Source organism: Python bivittatus, unplaced genomic scaffold, assembly GCF_059951505.1.
Source record: "Python bivittatus isolate LINGU-HERP-01145 unplaced genomic scaffold, Pbiv_v1 ctg000080_np1212, whole genome shotgun sequence".
NCBI classification, from domain to species: Eukaryota; Metazoa; Chordata; class Lepidosauria; order Squamata; family Pythonidae; genus Python; species Python bivittatus.
Window position 1 is genome coordinate 85,173,552 of NW_028277035.1, and position 22,983 is coordinate 85,196,534.

General features: G+C 42.1%; 2 protein-coding genes across 3 annotated transcripts in view; both read left to right on the forward strand.

Annotated features, from left to right (window-relative positions):
• Positions 1–16,643, forward strand: part of ARIH2 (ariadne RBR E3 ubiquitin protein ligase 2) — a 38,049-nt gene extending 21,406 nt beyond the window's left edge. For both annotated transcript variants that reach the window (XM_007439063.4, XM_007439062.3), the window contains exons 7-15: positions 1,798–1,907; positions 3,064–3,181; positions 4,409–4,459; positions 4,570–4,591; positions 4,788–4,939; positions 8,397–8,540; positions 9,069–9,137; positions 9,889–9,972; positions 12,752–16,643. In XM_007439063.4, coding sequence (XP_007439125.1) covers positions 1,798–1,907; positions 3,064–3,181; positions 4,409–4,459; positions 4,570–4,591; positions 4,788–4,939; positions 8,397–8,540; positions 9,069–9,137; positions 9,889–9,972; positions 12,752–12,823 — 822 coding nt within the window. In that variant the 3' untranslated portion in view covers positions 12,824–16,643. The remainder of the gene's footprint in view (positions 1–1,797; positions 1,908–3,063; positions 3,182–4,408; positions 4,460–4,569; positions 4,592–4,787; positions 4,940–8,396; positions 8,541–9,068; positions 9,138–9,888; positions 9,973–12,751) is intronic.
• Positions 16,644–16,714: 71 nt separating this feature from the next.
• The window catches only part of P4HTM (prolyl 4-hydroxylase, transmembrane), a 28,168-nt gene continuing 21,899 nt past the window's right edge, over positions 16,715–22,983 (forward strand). Inside the window, exon 1 of the mRNA XM_088134469.1 lies at positions 16,715–19,351. Coding sequence (XP_087990595.1) covers positions 19,040–19,351 — 312 coding nt within the window. The 5' untranslated portion in view covers positions 16,715–19,039. The remainder of the gene's footprint in view (positions 19,352–22,983) is intronic.

Here is a 22,983-nt window from a genome sequence, read left to right on the forward strand (position 1 = left end):
TGTTAACTCTGCTGCCCTTGAAGAAGCAGATTTGCGAAAAAGACCCAGTCACACTGTGACATACTGTAATGCGTTCTACGTGGGGTTGCCTTTTGTACTCACAGCTCCTGCTAAAACAGGTGGAAGCCATGGCTAGAGGTTTTTTTCCAATTTTGGCTGGTGCACCAAGATCTGGCTACAGTAACACATGCCCTCATTACCATCTGGTTACGTTACTGTGTGGCATATGTTTTTAGTGGTCTCGAATGGCTGCTGTTGTGCTGGCATGAGCCAGTAAATGAAGAGAAAAAAGGAAAGAAGAGACTCCGTTTTAGCCTTGAAGTGCAGCTGCACTGTCATGTGGGCTGATGAGCTATCCTGGCTGCTAGCCAGAGCTGTTGTGGGGAGATGTAGAGACACCCGTCCTATTAGTCCGCCTGGTTTGTAGGTGTTGGTGACTATAGCCCTAGGGGGACACCCACATCCTGAGTTGCTGGGGGACATGCTGCCAGTCTGACCCAAAATTGAAGAGAAAGAGAGGAGAGGAGACTGTAAAACAAGAATGGCTGGAGAGAAAAGTTGGAGAGTGATGTTATGTGAGAGTGCGGAGCAGCAGGAGGTTCCCGGTTGGAGAAGGAGAAGAAAAGTCCATGAGTGGCTTCCCTGGGGGAAGGGAAGTCCCAGAAAGATAACATCTTTGTGCAAGACTCAAGATGGGAAGGAGGGACACAACTGTCCTTGGCGAAGCCCTGGTCTCTGGGGAGGGGCTGGGGCTGATGACCCTGAGACAGGTTCTTCCCCAATGAAGGAGATGCAGACGGTTCAGCTGAGCAGATCCAAGAAAAAGACAAGGCCGAGCAGATCCAAGGAAGAAGACAAACCATGCTGAGCATGCTACCCGTAAATCCAGCACATTCCTTTCTTTTCACTCCCCCTTGATAAGACCAGAAATGGAGGAGGGAGACGGAGTGAAGGAGGAGGAAGTGAAGCAGTTAGCAGGACAGCTAAGGGGGAGTAGTTTCTGGGAGAGAGACTTAGGAGGAAACCTGACACTGGGTAAAGACCAGGATTGCATTGTATATACCTGTTGTAAATATCAGTTGTAAATAGTTTCACTGTATATAGTAAAAAAAAACAAAAAACATAATAGCCTCCGCTGTCTTGTTTCTCTGTGTCAGTTGCCATCCTTGCAAACCAAAACACACCTCCAGTTCTAAAAAAACCTCCGTCACACTGTGACATACTGTAATGCATTGTACGTGGGGCTGCTTTTAAAGATAGCTCAAAGCTACAGTTAATCCAGAGTGCATCAGTCTATATGCTGACTGGTGCCTGATGCTGGGAGCGTGTTACACCTGTTCCTCAGGCCTTGCCCTGGCTACTAATTGGCTTCTGGGGACAAATACCAGTTTTGGCCATGAAGCCCTTTATGGCTTGGTACTTGGGTAGCTGCAAGACCACTTGGTCTAATCAGAACTGGCTCGACCTATTAGGTCATCCCAGAGAAAACTATTCTTGGTTCCCCACTTTGGGGAGATAAGGGAAGTTGAGACCAGGAGGCACTTCTTTTTGGTAGCAGCACCAGTTCTCTGGAACAGTCTACCAATGGAGATCAGAGTAGTCTGCTCCCATGTTTTTCTTATATTTATTTACAGAAGTATCTTTTTCTGGGAAGACTTTCCGAAGAATTTCCCCAGCAGAAAATACAATTTATCCTCTCAGAACAAAATTAAAAGCCATATCCAGCTTTGTTTTGATGGAGTAACTGCAGTTCTATAAAACAACTTTTTAAAATGGATTTGCAATGTTGCCCCACAGAGCCATTTCCAGCTGCAGCTCTGTCCTGGCGCCGACTGTCCTATGGTCATACAGGTACAGGAGCCCAAAGCCCGCCGAGTGCAGTGCAATCGCTGCAATGAGGTTTTCTGGTAAGGAAGTGAAATTGTATATTTGATGTATATTTGATGTATGGAGATGGGAAGATATGGAAGTATCTTCCTGAAATGCAGAACGGCCTGAACAAATGCAACCTAGTGACCGAATGTTCAGCTGTTGAACTCTCCATCCAGCTTCCTGGATATAGGTTTGAGAGTCTTGTGTAGCGGAAGAAGCAGGCAAATGATTAACTATTTCTGAGATTAAACTCAGAAATAGGGGAATTGCTATATTACAAAGTTGTGAGAACAAGTGGGCAAAAAGACCTAATAAATCTCTATGCGTAATTTACAGGGAATGAGCAGCGGTTATACAAATCAACTCCATCCTGCGAATACCGTCTTCTAGAATCAAAGAGACTGAATGAGGCAGGACGGGGGCAGTTAAAATGGCATCTGGGAGCCGCAAATAGGATTTGGGGAGAGATGTGGAGCCCATGGATTGCATGCCCTCCTTTAGATGGTCCTACTCTTTCACTGCAGTTTCTGAAGGCCAAGAGTATATATGCTATGCACAAAAAAGTGGGGACTGCCCCAGGCTAAGTTGAACACCAGCATCTATAGAAGTTTTGTACCATTTTGTTTTTTTCCAAGCCAAATAAAAAAGAGAGTTAAGGAGTTACCTGTGTGGTGTAGCATTTAAGATGCCGGATGAGGATTGGGGCAGAACAGCCTAAACAAATGCAACCTTGTGACAGAACGTCACTCCTTCTGTACCTAAGGGAGGACGAGGATTCTAGTCCTCCCTTAGGCACAGAAGCTGGCTAGGTGACTTTCAGCCAGTCATTCTCACTCACTTTCCACCCTAGACTGGCAGGTCAAAAACATATCTACCAACCCACTCTAGACCAGTGGGGTCGATCCCAGTCCATAACCTTCAGTGAAGAGGCTGTCATCCTGCACTGGATTTGTTTGTTTTGATAATAATATTCAAATACCTATATTCCTCAGGATATTGCATTCTGTTTTCTACTGCCAAATTCTGCTGTTGAGTGGGATACATATGACTCCACAAGAGTTTGCTCAGCTTTTATGCAGAAGTACTAAGAATGTGAGCTCTGCTTATGAGTGCTGTTGTAATTTACAAATAATATTTGATTACAAGTAATAGGGTTTCTTTAAAGTAGACATAAATTTATTTTTGCTTAAGTTTCAAATGTCGGCAGATGTACCACGCTCCTACAGATTGTGCTACCATCCGAAAATGGCTCACTAAGTGTGCAGATGACTCTGAAACAGCTAATTATATCAGCGCTCACACTAAAGATGTAAGTGTGTTGGGGAAGGGACACTTAAAAGTATTTGTAGTTTCAAACAGATTTGTGTTTGGTTATTAATGGAGGGCTTAGTGATTGAATGGTTTGTCCTGTATCTGGAGCCCTTCCTCCTTGCATCCCCTCCTTCCCCGCTCATCTTGCCAATCGCCACTTATCTACCAAACACACTAAGGCCAAAATGGAAAGAGGGTGAAGAAGAGAGAAAAATGGTACTGTGAGTTCCAACCAGCAGCAAGGAGGATGGGCTCAGTTACAGCAGTGATAGGTACATGTTGGAAGGCCTGAAAGACAAGGTTGGGAACAGATCCTCTTGTGAAAAATCTATCTCTGTTGCTCCTAATAGTCAACACTGACTTGATGGCACATATCATCATCATCAAGTTGCTTGTTCACACATTTATTGAACATACTGCATCTCCCAGAAGAAAGGACTAGATCATATGTTTATTTTTCTCCCTTTCCAAGGAAATAAGAGAACTGTTATCTTGAGCAGAAATTTAAGATTAGAAGAATAATCTAAGATGCAAACTGAAAAATGAGAAACTTCTTGATAGGATAATGTAAAATGTAAGAAGCCTACCAACAGAGGACGTATTTTATGGGCGGGAAGACTAAACATTACATTAAAAAAACCTAAAAGGATTTGGATTGTAGCCTTAATAAAAAATGTATAAATCAGCTGAAAGAGAACCATTGCAGAAGTATTGGGTAGGGTGGGATAGGGATGAATTACAAAACATGAAGAGAAACACAAGGCTTAGGGTTTTTTCCCCCTCATCTGTTAAAATTAAGAATGCCAGGATACAAACCCTTGCATCTTCCATGTGCAAAGTTTCTCCTGTATATTAAAATATGGCCCTGAAATGATATATATTTAATAAAGGAGACTGGTCCAAGATTTATTTAAAAGAACGGAAGGCCCTTAGCTGAATGATAGAGCAAATTCTTTGCATGGAAGAGAGCCCAGATTCAGTGTTGGCACCTCCAGGTGGTGCAAGAAAAGGCTCTTGTTTAAAAGCCATTACCATTTCATATAGCTAGATGGATTAATTGTCCGCTTTATAAGGCAAATTCCTGTGTTCCTAAGAAGAGGAGAATGAAGATTGTACAATTACAGAAAGCAAATGGAGGCCAAATGGAGTGGAAACCTGGAAGGCATAAAGTATGGGAAAAAGCTAATATTTTGTTGTTTAAGGTTATTCTTTGTTTTCTTCTTAGTGTCCCAAGTGCAATATCTGTATTGAAAAGAATGGTGGCTGCAATCACATGGTGAGCAGTTTCTAAACTTAAGAATCACATCAAAATCTTTATCTGATTTTAGGTTAATTTTTTTTTTTTTGTAGTTTGTTAACTCCTTTCTCTTTCTCTGTTTTCTCCAGCAATGTTCCAAATGCAAGCATGGTAAGTGGGTAACACTAACCTTTTTGTACTGGGAAAACATTTACCTGTTCTTTTGCTTTGAATATTATCCTGCTGATCCATTAAAGTGCTTGTAGTAGTTTGACTACTGATGCTCAGCACTTAGTTGGGTTGTTCTGGGTTTCCATAAAATGGATGTTTTTCTATTAACTAGCTGTTGCCTTCTTGTCTCTTGCAGACTTTTGCTGGATGTGTCTAGGGGACTGGAAGACTCATGGCAGCGAATACTATGAATGCAGTCGGTACAAAGAGAACCCTGATATTGTAAATCAGAGTCAGCAAGCACAGGCCAGGGAGGCCCTCAAGAAGTACTTGTTCTATTTTGAGAGGGTAGGAAATGTCTCCTTAGCCAGAGCTAACTATAAACTTTTCAGTGCATCCTGCCTTGTGCAGAGATTAATGTTAACAAGTCTATGTGAGAAGCCGTTAATGAAACAAAACATTAGGTGGTCACAGTTTCAGAATCCAAAAGTATGAATCCTTAAGGTTATTCTTCCAGAGGCAGATTTCTTCCTAGATAATTCTTGCCTCTCTTGTAATAAGAATTTTCTGTATGGGATCCAGCAGAAATAGCTAGTTCTAAATTTTTGACACTGGATTGCTTCTTTTCAAACGTTGCATCCCGTAAAAATACATTTGCTGTCTTACAGATTTGTATTCCCTGCACCAGATATGTTGTAAGCAGCTTAAATTGTTTTCTATATCCATGTATGTGTAAAATATTTTTAAAATGCGAATATCTAGATTCTGCCCTTACAGATAAGATATATGGATGAAATTCAGTGCTGTGTGAGTTGACCCTACTTTTTTTCCTTTCTCATGGATGCCCTCCCAATTACTCCAAAGTAAGGGGCGGGACTCTCTGGAAGAGCTTCTGAGTAGAGGGGTAAACTGCAAGAGCCAATTGGATAGTCTCTCACCTAGCTCTGTCAATAGAAATAGCCTCATCAGCAACCTGCCCCCACTGTTGGATTTCATGTCACTCTCCTCCCCCCCTCCCTGTCTCTCTATATTCAGCTTGTGGAGCCTTGCACTTGTGAAGCTAATGTAATGTGCATGAGATTTTGCGGCATTAGTTTTGGCTCTGACGCCTAACTACCTTAAGTATGATGAGTTGAGGCTAGCAGTGTTTTAGATGGAGGGGTTTTGTTTTCATAATTTTTGTATCTGAAGTCTTCTGAAACCCCAGCTGTTAATTCCAGACTTGTCTTTAATGCATGCCTCCGCAACTTGTAGAAGGAAAGGGCCACATTGATAAATTAAAAATAAATGTGGTCCATAAAGGAATACCTGGCTCACTGATCAGCTCTTTGGTGGCCAGCAGAGCGGCAGCAGTGGTGAGGCCTGGAGGTGTTGGAGGCACTCGGCAGTGCATCTTTCAGGGCCGCAGTGGCTAATTCATTGATCTTTTTATTTTATTTTTTATTTATTTTATTTATTATTAAATTTGTATGCCGCCCATCTGCCCCAATGGGTGACCCTGGGGGGCTCACAATTAAAAATCAAAAGCCTATAAACAACTAAAATACCACATAAATAATTAAATACTCAATCCATTAAAATCCGCTATAAAACAAACCCTATACATAAATGCTAAAGACATTAAAAATGCTGGTGGGCCCCACAAGGCTGCTTGGCGGTACACAGATTGTGCAGGGCTGCTTTAATGCAAGATCCAGTGGCTCACTACAGAGCTGTAGATCTTCCCTTGAAAGAAGAATAACCATCTTTGTTAGATCCGCTGTTTTTTAGTAACTCTTGTGCTGGTAGCTCAAGCAGCATTTTTAAAATATAGAACATTTAAAATTAAAAAGGGGGAGGTATGATATTTTATTATAGTAAGGGGCTGCTGCTGATGTTAATAATGGCCATTCATGAGGACAAGGTATACTTAGCTGTCCAGACTGCATGTGGAATTGCTTAGTGACGTGAAGGAACATGCAGAGGAATACAAATGGACATGGAAAGATTAGAAGCCATCTACTACCCTAAGCAAGTATCACCTTCCTAACAGAATTTTAGTTGTTAATTCTAAGAATTTATAATGTAACTGAGTATGTCTAATGGTGGAAAAGCACAGATCAATTTAAACGTAAGAACTAGAATAAGAAAGTAGTTTTTTCTCAATCAAATAATGGTATTGTGGAGTCCTTGGTCCTCTCTGAGCTTGGTTGTTTGCTTGCAGATGTTTCATTACCCAACTGGGTAACATCATCAGTGCTAGTGAGTGTGGGGTTTGCTCCCTGTTTTTTTAATACAGTAGCTTGCCCTGCTGTGTTGGTAGGGATGTGGTTATATTGTTTTCTGCTTGATAGTTTGTCTGGTGTTAATCCCTGCTTATCTGGGTGTTGGTTGCTGGAGAGGATGTATTCTGGTTGCTAGGGAATTCCTGGATGCTAGGGAATTCCTGGAAACTTGGCATTCAGACAAATTAGCCATCAATAGACACATAGAGATAAATCATATTTACATACCATTCAAAAGAGACAATAAAAAAGCTAAAAAGGAAACAAAAAGACCAGAACACGTACCCCCACCCACTCTGGCAGGGCAAACTACTGTATGTAAACAGGGAGAAAACCCCACACTCACTAGCACTGATGATGTTATCTAGTCAGGTAATGAAATGTCTGCAAACAAACAACCAAGCTCAGAGAGCACCAAGGACTCCACAGTTCAACCCTGAGCTACAGGTAGTCCTCAACTTATGATCATTCATTTAACGACTGTTTGAAGTTATGATGGCACTGGAAAAAGTGACTTGTGACCGGTTCTTGCGCTTACGACCATCGCAGCATCCCCACAATCACAATTCAGGTGCTTGGTAACCAGCATGTATTTATGATGGTTGCAGTGGCCCGGGGTCACGTGATTGTCTTTTGCGACCTTCCCAGGGGGCTTCCAACAAGCAGAGTCAATGGGGAAAGTTGAATTTGCTTAATGACCATGTGATTTGCTTAATGACTGCGGCAAAAAGTCATAAAATCTGGCATGACTCACTTAACGACCACATTGCTTAGCGATGGAATTTCCAGTCCCAATTGTGGTCATAAGTTGAGGACTACCTGTACATATATTCTCTTCTATTGAAATTATGGTATTGTTAGAAAATAAACTGTAGGTAAGTTTGAAAGCTGGCAATTACATCCAACACAAATCAAACAGGGCCCCCCAAAATACAATGATACATTAATACATCAATTCCAGGCCTAGGACCAAAGCCTGGTTTTCAGAGCTTTCTGGAACCCTAGGAGAGAGGGCGCTGCCCTGCTAATTTGAGGACTTCAACATTCCTCAGCTACTAGCTGTGTTCAATAATTATGCCAGAACAGATATGTAGTTTGAGGTTTGCAGTTCTCTGAAGGGCTGTAAATGTGGGTGGGAGGATTAGTATCATATAGGAGGATCTGGAACAGTGAGGGAAGGAACCAGAATATGCGGGGGGGGGCTGCCATTTATAGCTATACGCTTCCTATCTGGGTTGACCTTTGCTTTCCAGTTTCGTGACTGAACTAACCAATCATACCCACATACCAAGTAGGAATGCTAGCATGAATGAATTGCCTTGTCTTTTCTGGAGCCCGCTGACAAAAAACAGTTTGATTTAAGAAGGTGATTGGTGTTTTTTCTTCTAGCATAACATGTCCCTTCTATACTAAAAGTGCTTGGCATGGAAGGATGTTCTGTTCTGCTGGATTCCAGCTTGGTTTTGTTTTTTGTTTTTTTTGGCTTGCTTTTCCAATAAACATGTTCATTTAGTTGTGTACTCCTTTCCTCTATTTTGAAGTGGGAAAACCACAATAAGAGTTTACAATTGGAGGCGCAGACGTACCAGAGAATTCAAGAAAAGATCCAAGAAAGAGTGATGAACAACTTGGGAACATGGATAGACTGGCAGTATCTACAGAATGCAGCTAAACTACTAGCCAAGGTGCGTGACTCCTATCCGTAACTCAGCTTTGTCAAAATACCAGGGGAGGGTAGACTGGGCTATGTTGCTGTGTTCATGGGTCGTAGCTATGGAACACTGACCCTGATCTTAAAAGGTAACTAGATGCATTGAATATTATCAAAGGAGTTACATTGTGTTTCTCAGTACCCTGAACTGAACATACAGCTGAGAACTGGATTAAATTCACCTGAGATTGGTTGAGATTTGGGATGTAGGAACACATTCTGTACTTCCTTTTGAAGTTCTTGGAGCTACTACTACAAACCCTGGAAAGAAAGAATGAGCTGTATAACTCTCCTACTTTCATGAATATTGCTTACTGCAAGTTCACACTTTGTCCTGTGTATCACTACTGTAGACAGATGCAGCTGCTAATAGGGCTGCTTTTTCATATAATGATAGATATGGACTGCTGCCCCTGTAATTTGGAGAAGAGCAGTAGATATCTCTGTTGGGCTAACTCATAAAAACCACCTGCTGATCATCTTTCCTTTTTTAAAATTGCAGTGTCGTTATACACTACAGTACACGTATCCATATGCCTACTACATGGAATCTGGTCCGAGGAAGAAATTGGTAAGACCTTGTAGTTCCCTGTATTGAATGATAACTAAAATTCTTAATGTAAAAACAAAGTTGGGACCATAGGAACCCTGGATGGCCTGTCCATATCTAAGAATAATCCAAAATCACATGGTAGATTCCAGTTGATGAAGCTGAATGTTTTGATTCTTCAGAAGTGGGATACCCTTCGAAGCCACAGGTAAAACATTCCAAGCTTAGCAGGGAAGAAAGGATGCAGTTGTAATAAATTACATAGTAAGGGCTTGGGGTTTTTTTTTGCCTTGGGTTGTCTGTATATATGTGTGTGTGTGTATTAAATAGCATGTTAATGGGCAAATGACCTCTCATAAGTATGATGGGTATTGTAGAAAATGTTAAGCATTTATCACTAGCACATCATAACTCTGCTACTGTTTTCAAACAAGCTTTCAATAATTGAAAGTTCTTACAAGCTTTAATGAGCATTCCTACCTTAGATAATGGTATAAAGAATGAAGAACAAATATACCCAAGTCTAGTCAATTACGAACTGGGATTTGTCCATCCTTAAATTCATATTCCTTTGTGTTGCTCAAGCTGCTATGACTGTTTACACTCATTGAATTGGCTGCAGTTTTTCCTTAATTTGAAATACTTCCTGCTGTAGATGCGGATAGTGGCAACCATGTATTTTTAACCAGTGCAGCAAATTTGGCGGAGAGATGAAGATAGAGTCTTTCCTGTGTCAGTCCTGTTTTTTCATGCTGTTTTGTTTGATTTTCAGTTTGAATACCAACAGGCTCAACTTGAAGCAGAGATTGAAAATCTCTCATGGAAGGTGGAAAGAGCAGACAGTTATGACAGAGGAGTGAGTAACAAACTTTGTTCAACCCCTTTTTCTCATTCATAAGCTCATTTTTTATCCAGAAGTCTCAAGAGAAATTAGCATCAAAACTGGAGGAGGAGAAACCACTACTGCTCCTTTTAGAGTCTTTTTCATGACAAAATCTGACAAGCTAGCAGAAATCTTCCAGCATCATTTGGAATTGATCTTGGCAACCATGAAGGCTAGAAAGGTTGTGTTCAAGGTTTTTTAAATTAATTGAAAATTAATGTCAGGCTTCTATGAAGATTGCCATTTAGGTCCAATATTATACATCTGTCATTATAATTGTTGAAGCGTGATTGAGTCCAGATAACTGGAACTTAAAAGGTGAGTTCCCATTTTAAAAGTGAAGAGATGCCTTGAGCAACAGTAGTGAAAAACAAGGAGTGATTTAATGTGAATATTTCATCCTCCACCCAATATGTAGGTGATAAAGAAGGCTGACTTCTCCACCCTTGCTATGTCTGTAGTTTCTTACCTAGCAGCTCTGTTCAGGATAACCTGCTCCTTGTAGAGAGAAATGATGGAGTTACTGTATCGACTGGCTACTGTGACATATTTGCTAGATTCTTAAAATTGCTCATATTTGCTTAGACACCACTTTCATCTGAGTTTGTGGAATCAAGAAAGTGGAGAGGGTTCTCTGCATTATGAATGCCGCTATCTTTGATTTGGATCCATGTCCATCCTGGCTGTTTTGGGCCAATGCTTCTTTGAGTAACGACATGATGCTGCCAGCTTTTAAAGAGGCATTCTGTCTCTGAGAAGCTATTTCTCACTCCAGCATTATTTGATAACTATTGTCTAATTTCCAGCCTTCCCTTTGGGGGGAAAGTTGTAGAGAAGGTGAGGGTGACTCAGCTGCAGAGGGCACCAGTGGAAGAAAATTATTCTAGATCCTTTTCATTCAGTGTTCAGATCTGCTTGGGGATGAAAACAGCATTGGTGGTGTGGTGGATGGCCTACATCAGGACCTCAAGAGTGGGAGTCCCTCCTCTTTGTCCTATTAGACCTCACAGCAGCCTTTGAAACCATCAGCCACAGAATCTTATTGGACTACCATGGGGTCTGGGAATTGGCTCTGTGATGGTCCCACTCCTGCCTCAGTGGATGTTTCTAATCAATAGTCATGAGAAGCAGTCAAATCTGTAGGTGCTTCTGCACAGGGTACAATAGGGATTAGCTCTTTCTCCACTCCAACATTTGTATGAAGAAAGAGGTCATACACTGGTTTTGAGTAAAGTATCTTCAAATTGCTTACGATACTCAAATTTAGATCACCACCCCAGGGTGAACTAGAGATGCTTTGGGAGTCTTAACCTGTTGTCTGGAGGTTGTGAGGATTTGGATGAATAGAAACAAACTCACACTTAGTCCCAACAAGACGAAATTGCTGTTTCTGATTGTATGATCATTCAGGCTGTAGCTCTTGATAGCATCATCTTGTTCCCCTCAAAACAGCTAGTTCACAACTTGGGATGGGGGGCTCCTGGGTTCACAGTTCCTCCTGGAACGGCAGGTGAAAGCTGTGGTTAGGGGAAGCTTGTCCATCTGAGCTAGTATAACAGTTTTGGCCTTATTTTGGACCAAGATGTACCAGTAACATTGACTCATGTCCCCATCATCACACAAATAGATGCATGTAATGTTCTTTATATGGGACTGCCTTTTAAAATGATTCAGAAGTTTCAGTTGGTAAGAAAACGTGGTAACCAAGCTTTCAGTGGGTGAATGTCACTAAGCTAATATTATATCTGTCATTCAGGCATTGGATTGAATGCCGAGGGCATCCAGGTCCAATTCAAAGTGTTGATTTTGGCGATTAAAGTCCTGCATGACTTGGTTGTAGGGTACTTTAGGGACTGTCTTTTCCAGATAGAATTTGCCTGATCTGTGCATGCATGCATAGAGAAGATCCTGAGACTATCATCCCTACAAGAATTCAGAGAGGCATGGGCTCAAAGGCATTCCATCTCATCAGTGGCTTTCATCCTTGGAAACGTCTTCTGAAATTTGCCTGGCACCTTCTCTTCTAGCCTTCCATGAGCTAGTGAAAACTGTCTTGTTTGAGTAAGCATTTAGGATCTAGAAGGATGGTTGTGCAAGTCAGTGTTTTACCTGTGCTGTTTTATATTTTATGTAAACTGCCAAGAGGCATGATTGAGCCAGGTGGTGTACAAGTATTGTAAATAAATAAAAATAAAACCTACCATTTCACTTACATATATACCTGTATATATGGGGATGGCATTTAATTTCATTGTACGAGGTACAATGACAATAAAGTTTACTACTACTACTGTAAGGAATCTGGTGCCAACTCATAAAGTATGGGCTTGCTAGCAATATCTTTTAATGACTCACATTAAAAGGGAAGTGAAGGGGTCTGTGGCCCACAGACAATGTTTTTGGTTGCAACCCCCATATTACAAAATAGCTTCCTTCCGGCAATTAGGCTGACACCTTCATTTTTGGCCTTCTGGATATTAATTAAATTAAACTCCAGACAGAGCTGTTTCAGAGGCTCTTTGGGTAGTGAATGCTTTGTGTGATGGTAGTTTTTAATGTTTTTATCATGTTTTTATATATTATGATGAAAACTGCTGGGAGTCACCTCCTGTGTCCAGCAGTATATAAACACAATCAACCAATAAAAGAAGTGTGCCTCTTTCCCCTTTCCAGAACTTCTCTTAGTGTTGATCAGTTTTCCCCCAACCCATAGAAACAGTAACCCCATTTTATTCCTTTTATTCTCACCCAGGATCTGGAGAACCAGATGCACATTGCTGAGCAGAGGAGGAGGACTCTGCTGAAAGATTTCCATGACACATAAGACCGCAGGAGCTATCGGGGCACAGAGCTGACAGCAAAGTAGCAAGACGGCAGTGCGGGCAACGAGAGAAGAGATAAGAGGAACTGGCCGCTGCCTTTCCATAAAACAGGGCTGAGGACATCACTGCACCCTCCCCTTGCAAACCAGACACGAGCTAGCACCACTGCTTAGTCTTCTGTTTTTCTTCTGTTTTCTGCTTTTTCATTTTTGGCAGGTAGAGGCTGAAATTCAATTGGCATCTTTTCCTGGGACGTTTTCTTTCCCAGCTCTAGGATTGTTTTGGAAGGGAGTTTGTTTTATTTTTTCCCCTCCTGAATGGCTGTTAATAGTATTAGATCATTATGAACTTCTGTAATTTTCAACAGTTGTACAATTATACAAAATGAACCCTAGAATAACACAACTCCCTTTTTAAAAATAAATTGGAACTGGAGAGTGTTTCCTTTTTAATAAGCTGTTTGTAAACTTAATGGCTGCTTCTCTTTCCCCATCCCCAAACTCACTTTGCACTGAAGGTTATGAAATAGTCCAGCTGTTGGGTTTATTTTCACCTCTTATGTGCACTTTCTTTATTGCTTGTCCTGTGAGCACATGAGATGAACAGTGCCTGGGCCAAGCAGAATCAGCAGTAGCCGAAGGTCAGCATAATAGTTGAAAGATTCTCCTCTTCTTCTCTGGCTGGGCTGGAGCAATAGGGCAAAGCTCGAGGCAGCATGGGACATGTTCTAGTCCATCAACATGAAGTTGTCTCCTGCATGGATTTATTGCTTTGTTTTGTTTCTCTGGACTGCTACCTACTGCCAGATTTAAAATACTTGGAGGAGTTCAGGGAGCATAACCTTGTTTCTTGGCAGCATAGGAGTGTATGTTTGTTTTGTCTAGGGTACTAAACCAAGCCATGTTTGGGCCATAACTTGCATATCTGTGCAATTCAGTCATGCACAGTCTGATTCTTTATGTGGCTATAAGGTGATACATCAGAGCTGATCTCTACTACCATAACAAAATCAGACTTTCCTACTGTATTGAGGGAAAGCTAATTCACGATAAAAAAAATCACACCAGTATAAGTCAGATCCTTAGAAATATAGCCCATTGCTAAACATCCACCACTGTTCTAGAAATTGTTCTACTGCTAGCTGAAAAGTAACCAGTGAAAACATTGGGAATAGTCCATAATTGCTGTTAAGATTCATAGGTGGTTGCTTATTGGCAGAGGTTTATTAACTCTTGAAATGTGTGTTAATGTCAACACTTCATATTAGAAGCCAGCTTTTAAAAATGTGTAAAAATAGCTATATAAAGTATATAAAGAACATACTTGGTTATGTTGATAGTCTACTCAGAAGAGGAAGATGGAGCTGCTGTTTCCTGAAGTTGCTCCAACTGATGGCCTGAAATGAGAATTTCCTTGCATCTATGTTTACAAGAGCATGTTGCACTGAGATCTCCTGTGTGCACTGCTTGTGACCTTTGGGGTTTGGATTAGAAAGCTTTACCAGAATCATCATTTTCTGCTTATGACACCTGCTTTTCTGGCCTTTCTGTGAAAACTATTTTATTAGCATTTTAGATTTTGTCCTAGCTTTTGGAGGTCATCAGCCATGCCGTCATCTTCCCTTTCAGCTGCTGCTGCCACTACTACCTCAGGCACTCCAAGGAAAATGATAAACCCACCTCCTGCTTGTTTTCTAGACCCCAAGTCCTAATACAGCTTCTCTGCTCCCAGTTAACCTCAGATTAAGCAAGTGGGTGGGAGAAGTAAAAAGCTAGTTTGAGAAGCAGAGAGAAACTGAGCTCTACCCAGATACACATCTGCTCTTTGTAGTTTCTTGTTCCATTTGACCTTTCCCTTTGCCTATTCCACTGGACTCTTGTAGCATATATGGTATGATGACCTCAGCAGGCTTGCTCTTTTAATCCATATCTCTGTCAAAAACAGAGATCATGCTTGTTTTTCTGGCTTAGATGTTTTAATTTTTCTGCATGAAGTCCACTTCTGGGCGTTGCAACTTAGAAACAGACAAAACCTTTTAGCAAATGCAAAATGTTCAATGTGTGTGTGAGACACTGCTTACTACAGAACTGTTTGCGTTCATTCTGTTCAGTGCTAGCACAAAATTATTGGCACCTCAAAAGGGGAAGATGCTGACTTCCTAACTTTCTCTGTAATGCTGACTTGACCTCCTTGCTTGCTTACACAAAGTTCAGATTTTGAGAGAGGTGAGCATCTTTTTATCTTGAAAGTTTAAAGTTTAGACTGAGCTGTTTTGCTCATGAAATTAACTTAAGTTAAAGCATACACGTTTCTTGTTCAGAATTATCCAGTGCAAAAGAGTGATGTCACTTGCTTACAACTGGCAAATACCTGCAGCTGGTTGAATTTACAGTAGCACAATTGGAACTTGCTGTGGCTCAAAGTTTTCTCATCTTTGTCTCCAAAATTTGGCAAATTGATCAGATGCTTAGATCCAATCTCGCATTGATATTAAGATGTGATATATAATCAACACATCACCTAATGCAGCATATTGAGGACAGGCTTCTGTTTGCTCAGAATATTCTCACCTTCTGGTCTCTGTGTAGACCCTCTGCGTCCTCCAGGTTTTGGGGGGAAATGGCTGCAGAGGAGGGTTCTGCTCAGCTGATAGGTGACAGACACAATTAGTTTTACCGCACAGCTGCTCCTAAATTTGGAATCAATAGATTCATCCCAGAGTTTAGAGATCAGTGGATTCCCTACCTCTTTTTCATATCTTCCGTGTTCTAGAACAGCACAATGATTGGGTGCTATCTAAAAGTTTTTATCATTGGCAAAAAACAGCCTTTCCTCTAGAAATATATTATCTTCACTCAATAAAAAGACAATAGCATTTTTCAAAGTTAATCTACAATAAAAACCTTATTTCCTCTTTTTAGAAAATTTCACTTTGTGATGGAACAGACTATAATTAAAGGCATCTAAGCCAAGTATTTAGGTAAGCACTGCATTTCCCTCACTGCAGGTTAACATCCTATACTAGGAGCTTTTGTCTTCCTCTTGTTCCACCAGGCTTAGCCTAAGCCAACCTGGCAGCTATTTTCATCCTTCACTCTGCACATTAGATTGTTGGCTTGGCTTACCTTTGATTGCAATGTTTATTTCATTTAGTTTGGCTTACTTTTAAAATTCCCTTTCACGAATTGCCTCCCTCCTTTGTAAGAGAGAGGTACAGAAAGCTAAGGCAAGTAACCAACTCCTGATAGTAAACACCGAAGGCATGTAGGTAATATCCAATTCTCCTGTCCAGTAGAATTCTGTATACATCAAAAGCTTTCATACAGACAGCAGTAGAGGCTATGCAGATAAGGGAGAGATTCTGCAATCAGTTTTATGCTTGTATTCTTCTAGCATTCATTCTGTAGCAGTAATCACAATTGTTCTTTTAACACCTAATGCCATGCTAGTGTTACAGGAAGAACTGAAGACTTTTCATTACTGTACTGTCTTGATTCGTTTAAATTTGTGTTTGTTTTTCAAAATTCAACTTCACTTTAGTAACTTTTTGTAGAAAAACTCTTATGTGCTCGCTCAAGTCTGGACTGTTCCAAATTTTCAGGTAGTAGCTTCTGCTATGGAAGCTTTTTTTTATTACGCAGAGTGCTACATTATCATGGCTGCCTTTGCTCTGTCCCTCACTGAGATATGGGGCAAAGCAATCTCAAGAAACTGCCAACACTTTTCCGGCATTAGGAGGGGAAGAGGGCAAAGGAAAGAGCCCTTTAACTTTCCCCTCCTGAAATTGTTTATTTGAAATAAATTGTGAATTTCTAATTTTAATTATGTGTTCTGTGGTGTTTACTTTGGCTGTTTTCATATGTATGTGGTCTCCATATTGAAAAAAAAAGGACATTAATAGAACAGAGAAAAGTGAGAAATGGGCAATAAAAATGATCAAGTAACTTGAACACTTTCCCTATGAGAAAAGGCTAGGAGGAGGAAAAATGCTGGCGGCACCTTGCAAAAAGGAGTTGGGAGCAGTTGCCAGTAAGTGCGAAAACCCGTGCGCGCCCAAAAAGGGCGCAAAGCAACGGAAACCCCGCCTCCTGCGCTCGCCAGCTGGGCTCTGCTCTAGGAAGGAGGCTCTGGCAAACCACTTCCGAAAAACAATTGCCTTGAAAACTGCAAGGACTCGTCCAAGCAGTCACTGCAGGGTCAGCAATGACTGAGCACAGACAAAAAAAAAAAACTTGAACACTTTCCCTATGAGAAAAGGCTAGAAGGTTTGAGATTCTTTAGGTGGAAAAAAAGGACACAGTTTTTCTCTCCCTCTCAAAACACTAGAATTGGGAATTATCCAGTGAAGCTGATCGAAAGGAGATTTAAAACAGACAAAACTAGATTATTTCTTCACACACCACACCAAAACTCTGGAATTTATTGCCATGAGACATGGTGATAGTGACTAATTCAGAAAGCTTTAAAAGCGGTTGGATAAATTTACAGAGGACAGGTCTGTCAAGGGCTATTGGTCTTAATATCCAGTGTTACTTCTGGATTGCAGGCAGCATGCCTCCAAACAGTTGCAGGAGAATAACTTTGGGAGAAAAGTGTTGCTCTAGCCCGTTTGTAAGCACTCCAAGAATGTCTGTTTGACAATCAAAATGTTGCACAAAGGGCTCATCTGCACTGCAGCCTTAAGCTGCTTGACTTTCATGTATAAACTGCAGTCAGCTTAAATCACTTTCTGGGTTCAGTCTCTTCTCTACTTTAGCCATGGTGATGGCCTGATGTTCTGGCCAAACCACATTTATCACAGTCTCTGATTGGTGGACTCCCCTTCTTTACCTCTCCTACCCAGGCTGGGAAAACAAGCACCAACTGCTTTCTTTTTATGACTGGGGCTTTTGAAGACATGGCTTCTGCTGATAGGCCTTTTGTATGAGCCCCTTGCTTGATTTGAATCAGTGAGTTTGTGAAAGAGAAAGGAAAGGAAGATACTCTTTTCATGTTCTCTCTCTCACTTGGGCTAAGAGGGGAAGTGGCAGAATTGCCAACTTTATTTGGCTTAAGAAAGGCCTACCATCTCACTGCTCCATCACTGAGTTTGTTTAAAAAGGGGGCCAGACTTTCACCACTCCTCTGGTGAACTTACTTAAAAACTGGAGGGGAGGGGGCATTCCTGCCATAATGCACTCTAGTCAGTTGTGGGGGGGGAGGTAAGGGAGCTGCCCACAACCAAATGAAGCACAGGTGAACTGGATAGCACCACTTGAATGGTGCAAGTCAGAAAGCAGGGAGCGGGAGAAGATGGACAGAAGTTGCCTTCCAGGTTGGCTGCAGGCTACAACCACAGTATTGTGCATTCCTGCCTGAGAAATAATGGCCTGCACTCTCACCGGGGAAGCTGGTCTCTTACATTTCCTACTTTGCAGTTCCAACCCTTTTTCCCGTTTTGTGTAAGGTAGATCAGATATAAGCAGGGTTTAAAAGTGCAATTGTGCCGTCAGCGGCAAGGTACTTAGCAAGGTGGCTAAAAGAAGAAATCGCAGGTAATGTAAATAGCAGCAGCTTTTAAAGACCCTGCCAACCCAGAAACTGGTGAGCGCGAAGACTGAGTCCCAAACCTACCATTCTATTTTGACATTTTTTGATGAACAAGTCCTTCAGAAAGCACCTTAGACGAGTTAGGGAGCGTTTTTGCTCAAGCCCTTTTTGCTAGAAGTTTGCCGCAGCAAGGCAGAGGTGCCAGCCTCTTGTAACGCCAATAACTTCGAGAGAGCAGGACCCCAAATGGGGCGCGTAGGTACCCCGAAGTGCGGCAACTCCAACATAACAAAACAGGCGAACGCAGCGGCCGGAGGCGTTTCGCTCTTACTAAATACGGTTTCGGATACAGAGCGTGAAACCGATGACGCCCTTTTCCGAAACTGCTTCCCGTGTTACCGTTAATGAGGAAGCGAGGGCGGCTGCTGAGTTACTGGCGCTAAAATGGCTCCTTCCAGGCGGCTAAAATCTAAGCCTCGAAGTACCGACGCCTCCCTGTTCGCCTTGCACCGAGGCTCGGACGAGGCCCAGTCCTCCCCCGGCTTGTCGCATCTGAGGCCGCAGCCCCGCGCGCTTCGTACGTGGTGACGCAACGCTGTAGCGTGACGTTCGGAGGAGAGTTTCCCAGCCGCGCTCGCGCGTGTTCGGGGACGGTTGCCGTGGTAACGCTTCGCCGAGCCTGGCCTAGGATGGCTGCGGCGGCGGGGGCAGCGGTGGCCGCGGCGACGGCCGAGCAGGATGACGGGCCGCCCCTGCCAGGGCCCCCCGTGGGGCGACGAGCCGTCTGCTCCCGACCCTACTTCGTAGTGCTGATGGTGTTCGCGCATCTCTACGTGCTCAACGTGCTGGGCTTGCTGCTCTTCGTGCACATCAGCTCCGACGATGGGGGGGACCCGGAGCCGAGGAAAGAGTCTCCTGGCCCCGTGCAGGATGCGCCTGTGCAGCCAGTTTCTTCAGGCAACTCGGACCCTCAGACTCTGCCTCGCCTGCAGGGCATTAAGGCAAGCACTTTCCCCTGAGAGAGTCCGGGCCGGGTTTCGCGGGCGGCGGGGGGTGGCGGTCTCGCTCGCTTTTGTCGGTTTTTGTTCGAAAGTAAAGTTTTAAAAGCGGGAAGAAGCTGGTCGTCCCACCCCAGCGCAGCCCTGGCTCCTCTGGCCTCCGGTAAGGCATCTGCACCCAGACAGCAGCCTTGGGGGCAGGGCTGAGTCCAAGCTCTCCTCCATCAGGTGACGTCGCTCCTTGTATTTGAACTATGTATCCCACCATCCCCAGCCATCATAGTCACAAGTCACGCTGGTGGGAGAGGATGGCAGTCTTACGCTATGGCATCTGGAAGGTGTCTGTTCGGAGAAAGCTTCCTCGGATATTTTCTGTAATTACATTTGCTGTCTCACATTTGATCATAATATATGTATATTTGACATGCATAATAAAACCCTTGTTTTAAAAACATATTTGACATCCTTTTTTCCTTCCAAATCAGTTTTTCAGGTTATTTTTTACATCTTCTCCCTTTCTCAATGCTTGTGATGAATTTCAATTTCAGTTGAAAAATGGAGTGAGGGAGTTATATTATCCTCAATAAGTGTACATACACCCTCTCTCAACTCACTATCCCTATCTGGATAGTTGCCTATCTTTTGTAGCTATTTCCTGTTAAGAAAACAGTAAGATTAACATAGAAAGTAGCCTGGACCTTCAGAAATAGGTGCTGACTGAAATTATTTAAATTCTTTTAGATGCTTATTTTGTTCTTTGTACAGCCTCAAATTTCATTACGGAAAAAAGTTGACTGTTTCCCTTGCTGTCTTTTCAAAGACTGCTGGTTAAATGTTTGCTATTGCATTTATTTTAAATAAATTCCATTCAGCTGAATGAAACTTACTTCTGGGTAGACCTTTAGAACACTTCAGGATTGGAAATGTAGTTAATTCTGGGCTTCTTGTGCCATTCCTACGTCCTCTGGTATGGATAGGTGGGAAAACATGAGAGGAAAAGTTTAGCCCTTATATTTCTTACAACTCATGAGTTTATATATTGTTTCTATTTAAAGGGAAATATGTATTTTTCCTCATTTTTTATTCTACTTTAACTTTTTCCAATATGAACATAAATGCTGGAAGAATAAATATAATACAATTCTGTGCAAGTAGAGTTTGTCTTTATCTGTCATGATTAGGGTGGGTGAAGGCTGGCATTATTGGGTTTTGCATACTATAAGTATAGATCAATTTCTGTTCTGGATTTGTGCTGATCTTGATCAGAATAAGTAATGGAGTGTCAGTTGACTGTAAATGTTCTGAACTGAAACATTTTTTTCATTACATTTCAACCACCCAGAGTAGCTGGGAGCTGGGCAGCATATAAATTTAAGAAATTATTATTATTACTATTATCTTTGTAGAACTCATCTCCCTAGTATTTGAGGTTTCCTATCTGTACTTAATTTTCCTAGATGGATTTTTAAATATTGCTATTACTTATCTCTACTTTTAAAAGAAATGCAGCTATATTTGTTGTACAGAAAATAAATTGTAGCCTTCAAATAGTTAAAAATACTTTTGAAAATGGTATTCTGAATGCAGTCGTGTTTGGATGGCTTATTGCTGCTGTTTATATTAGAACCAGATTTGAATAGAAATTGGTGAAACTTGCAGTTCCTTATCAGGGAGAAATCACAGTATGGTAGAATAGACATGAAGGCCTTCAAAAAGATATTCAAATGCTGTGATGTCCCTATACTTACAAAGATCAGAATTGTGCAAGTCATTCTTGATGCTCTGTGGAAGCAAAAGAAGCACAATAGGAAGAGTATTGATACTTTTGAAGTTTGGTGTTGGAGAAGATTCCTGAGAATACTATGGACAGGCAATGGATCATTGAACAAATCAATCCAGAGTTCTCACTCCAGGCACAAATAATCAGGCTCAAATTATCCTACTCTGGACACATTCTGCGAAGACCCAGCTCTCTGGAGAAGGCTCTAATGCTGGGAAATGTGAAAGGAAAAAGAAGAGGATGATAAGCAGCCAGGTGAATGGACTCAGTTACATTGGCAATGAATACACCATTGAAAGGCTTGAAAGACCAGGTTAGGGATAGATCGTCATGGAAAAAATCTATGTGATCACTAGGAGTCAAAAACGACTTAATGGCACATCATCAATCAATCAATTTTGATAACTGATAAAATGTGCTATTTTTCTCCCACCTCTCATGACCCCCAGTATAAAGAAAGATACATGGACTGGGTACATTTATTGTTCAGGCAAATCATGTAATAGAATCTTAAGCTGTTCTGAGCAGTGATTCATTACTTTTTTATTGAAACTAGAACTCTTACAGAATGATAAATACAGGTCCTCGCTTAACGTCCTTTCATTCAGCAACTGTTCGAAGTTACAACAGTGCTGAACAAAAGGACTTAAAATCGGTCCTTGAAGTTCTGGTCATTGCAGTGCCCCCATGGTCATGTGAATGAAGTTTGGGCCCACTCAGGCCCACCTGCATTTATGACTACCTTTTGGCTGCCTGCCTACCTGCTGCTGCCAGCTGCCTTTGCCACCCAGCCCTGCCCAATGCCACTGCACCACACGCCATTACTGTACCAGCTAGGGCCTTCTTTCACACTGCCTTCTTTCGTGCTGGTTCAGCCAGGACTTCTCTCGGGCCCTGCCCAGGGCTTTCTTTCGTAAAAGAAGCTTGGTGTGTGAAAGAAGGCCCCGGCTGTGTTGGCTTGAAAGAAGAATGCTTCTAACCCTTCTTTTGCACGCTGAGCTTTTTTCATGAAAGAAGGCCCTGGCTGGCACACAAATGGAGGCCCTGGGTGGGATGTGAAAAGAGGCTTTAGGCAGGGCTCAAGAGAAGCCCCGGCTGCACTGGTACAAAAGAAGGTGGTACAAAATAAGGCCCCAGCAGTACAGTAATGGTGCACAGTATGGCAGGTGTGGTGGTGGGCAGGGCGGGGCAGCAGGGGCAGTTGGGGGCAGCAGGTACACAAGCAGAAAAAAGGGCAGAGATGGAGGGGATATAGGCAGGTGGGGGGAATTCAAAAGGAGGCAGTCCCTTACTTTGCCTACGCTCAGGGCTGGGAGGGACCAAGCTGGGAATGGCTTGGATTGGGATGGGTCCTCGCCTAATGACCAGTGAGATTCAGTTAACGACAGCAACAGGGACTGCCAGGATTGCCATTGCTAAGCAATGCAGTCACGTGATGTCATGCTTTATGGCCACATCGCTTAGTCACAGAAATTCCAGTCCCAATTACCATCATTAATTGAGGACTACCTGTAGTAGCTTTAGAATCTGAGAAGGCATAGACAGGCATTGTATCATTTCACATATTGCAGTTATGCCATGCATTAACTGAATGTATAAAATGAGAGTATGTATACTTATAAATACACCAGAAAATGCAGGGACACTATGCATTGCCACTCTGGTACAGAATAACAATAGATAATCATAGATCTAAACTTGTTTTCCTACTGGCTATAAGAAGCATTATATTTGTATTATAAGCTGCCATGAACAACTCCACTAACTGTTCCAGCATTCTCTAAAGATTCCCTTCAAATGTCTCAACATCCTGTCTTAAGCAGCATGGAAAGGATGTTGTCTTCATGAAGAAACT